At 68.1% G+C, this 216-nt stretch overlaps 1 protein-coding gene across 1 annotated transcript in view; it reads left to right on the top strand.

Moving 5' to 3' along the window:
- Nucleotides 1–168: 168 nt before the first annotated feature.
- SURF2 (surfeit 2) overlaps nt 169–216 on the top strand; it is a gene marked incomplete at its 5' end in the record, with an annotated part of 2,452 nt that continues 2,404 nt past the window's right edge. The window contains one exon of the mRNA XM_010135199.1: nt 169–212. Within this exon, the coding sequence (XP_010133501.1) occupies nt 169–212 (44 nt within the window). The remainder of the gene's footprint in view (nt 213–216) is intronic.

Raw genomic sequence — 216 nt, 5'->3', positions numbered from 1 at the left:
GGGTACCCCGGCGGGTGGGCTCGTCCCCAGTGAGCTCCCTGGCCCGGAGGCTTTTCGTGCGCTGTGGAAGTCGAGGAGGGCCGGGGGGAGGGACGGCGGTGGGAGTTGGCGGCCTCTCTTCTGAAGTAATCCCCTGGGCTTCCCTGAGCAGGCGTCGTTTGTCTGTAGGTGAGATGCAGGCTGACAGGCCACGAGATGCCGTGTCGGCTGGGGGGG

The sequence above is a fragment of the Buceros rhinoceros genome, unplaced genomic scaffold, assembly GCF_000710305.1.
Source record: "Buceros rhinoceros silvestris isolate BGI_N320 unplaced genomic scaffold, ASM71030v1 scaffold29514, whole genome shotgun sequence".
NCBI lineage: Eukaryota > Metazoa > Chordata > Aves > Bucerotiformes > Bucerotidae > Buceros > Buceros rhinoceros.
This window is presented reverse-complemented; position numbering and strand designations above follow the sequence as displayed.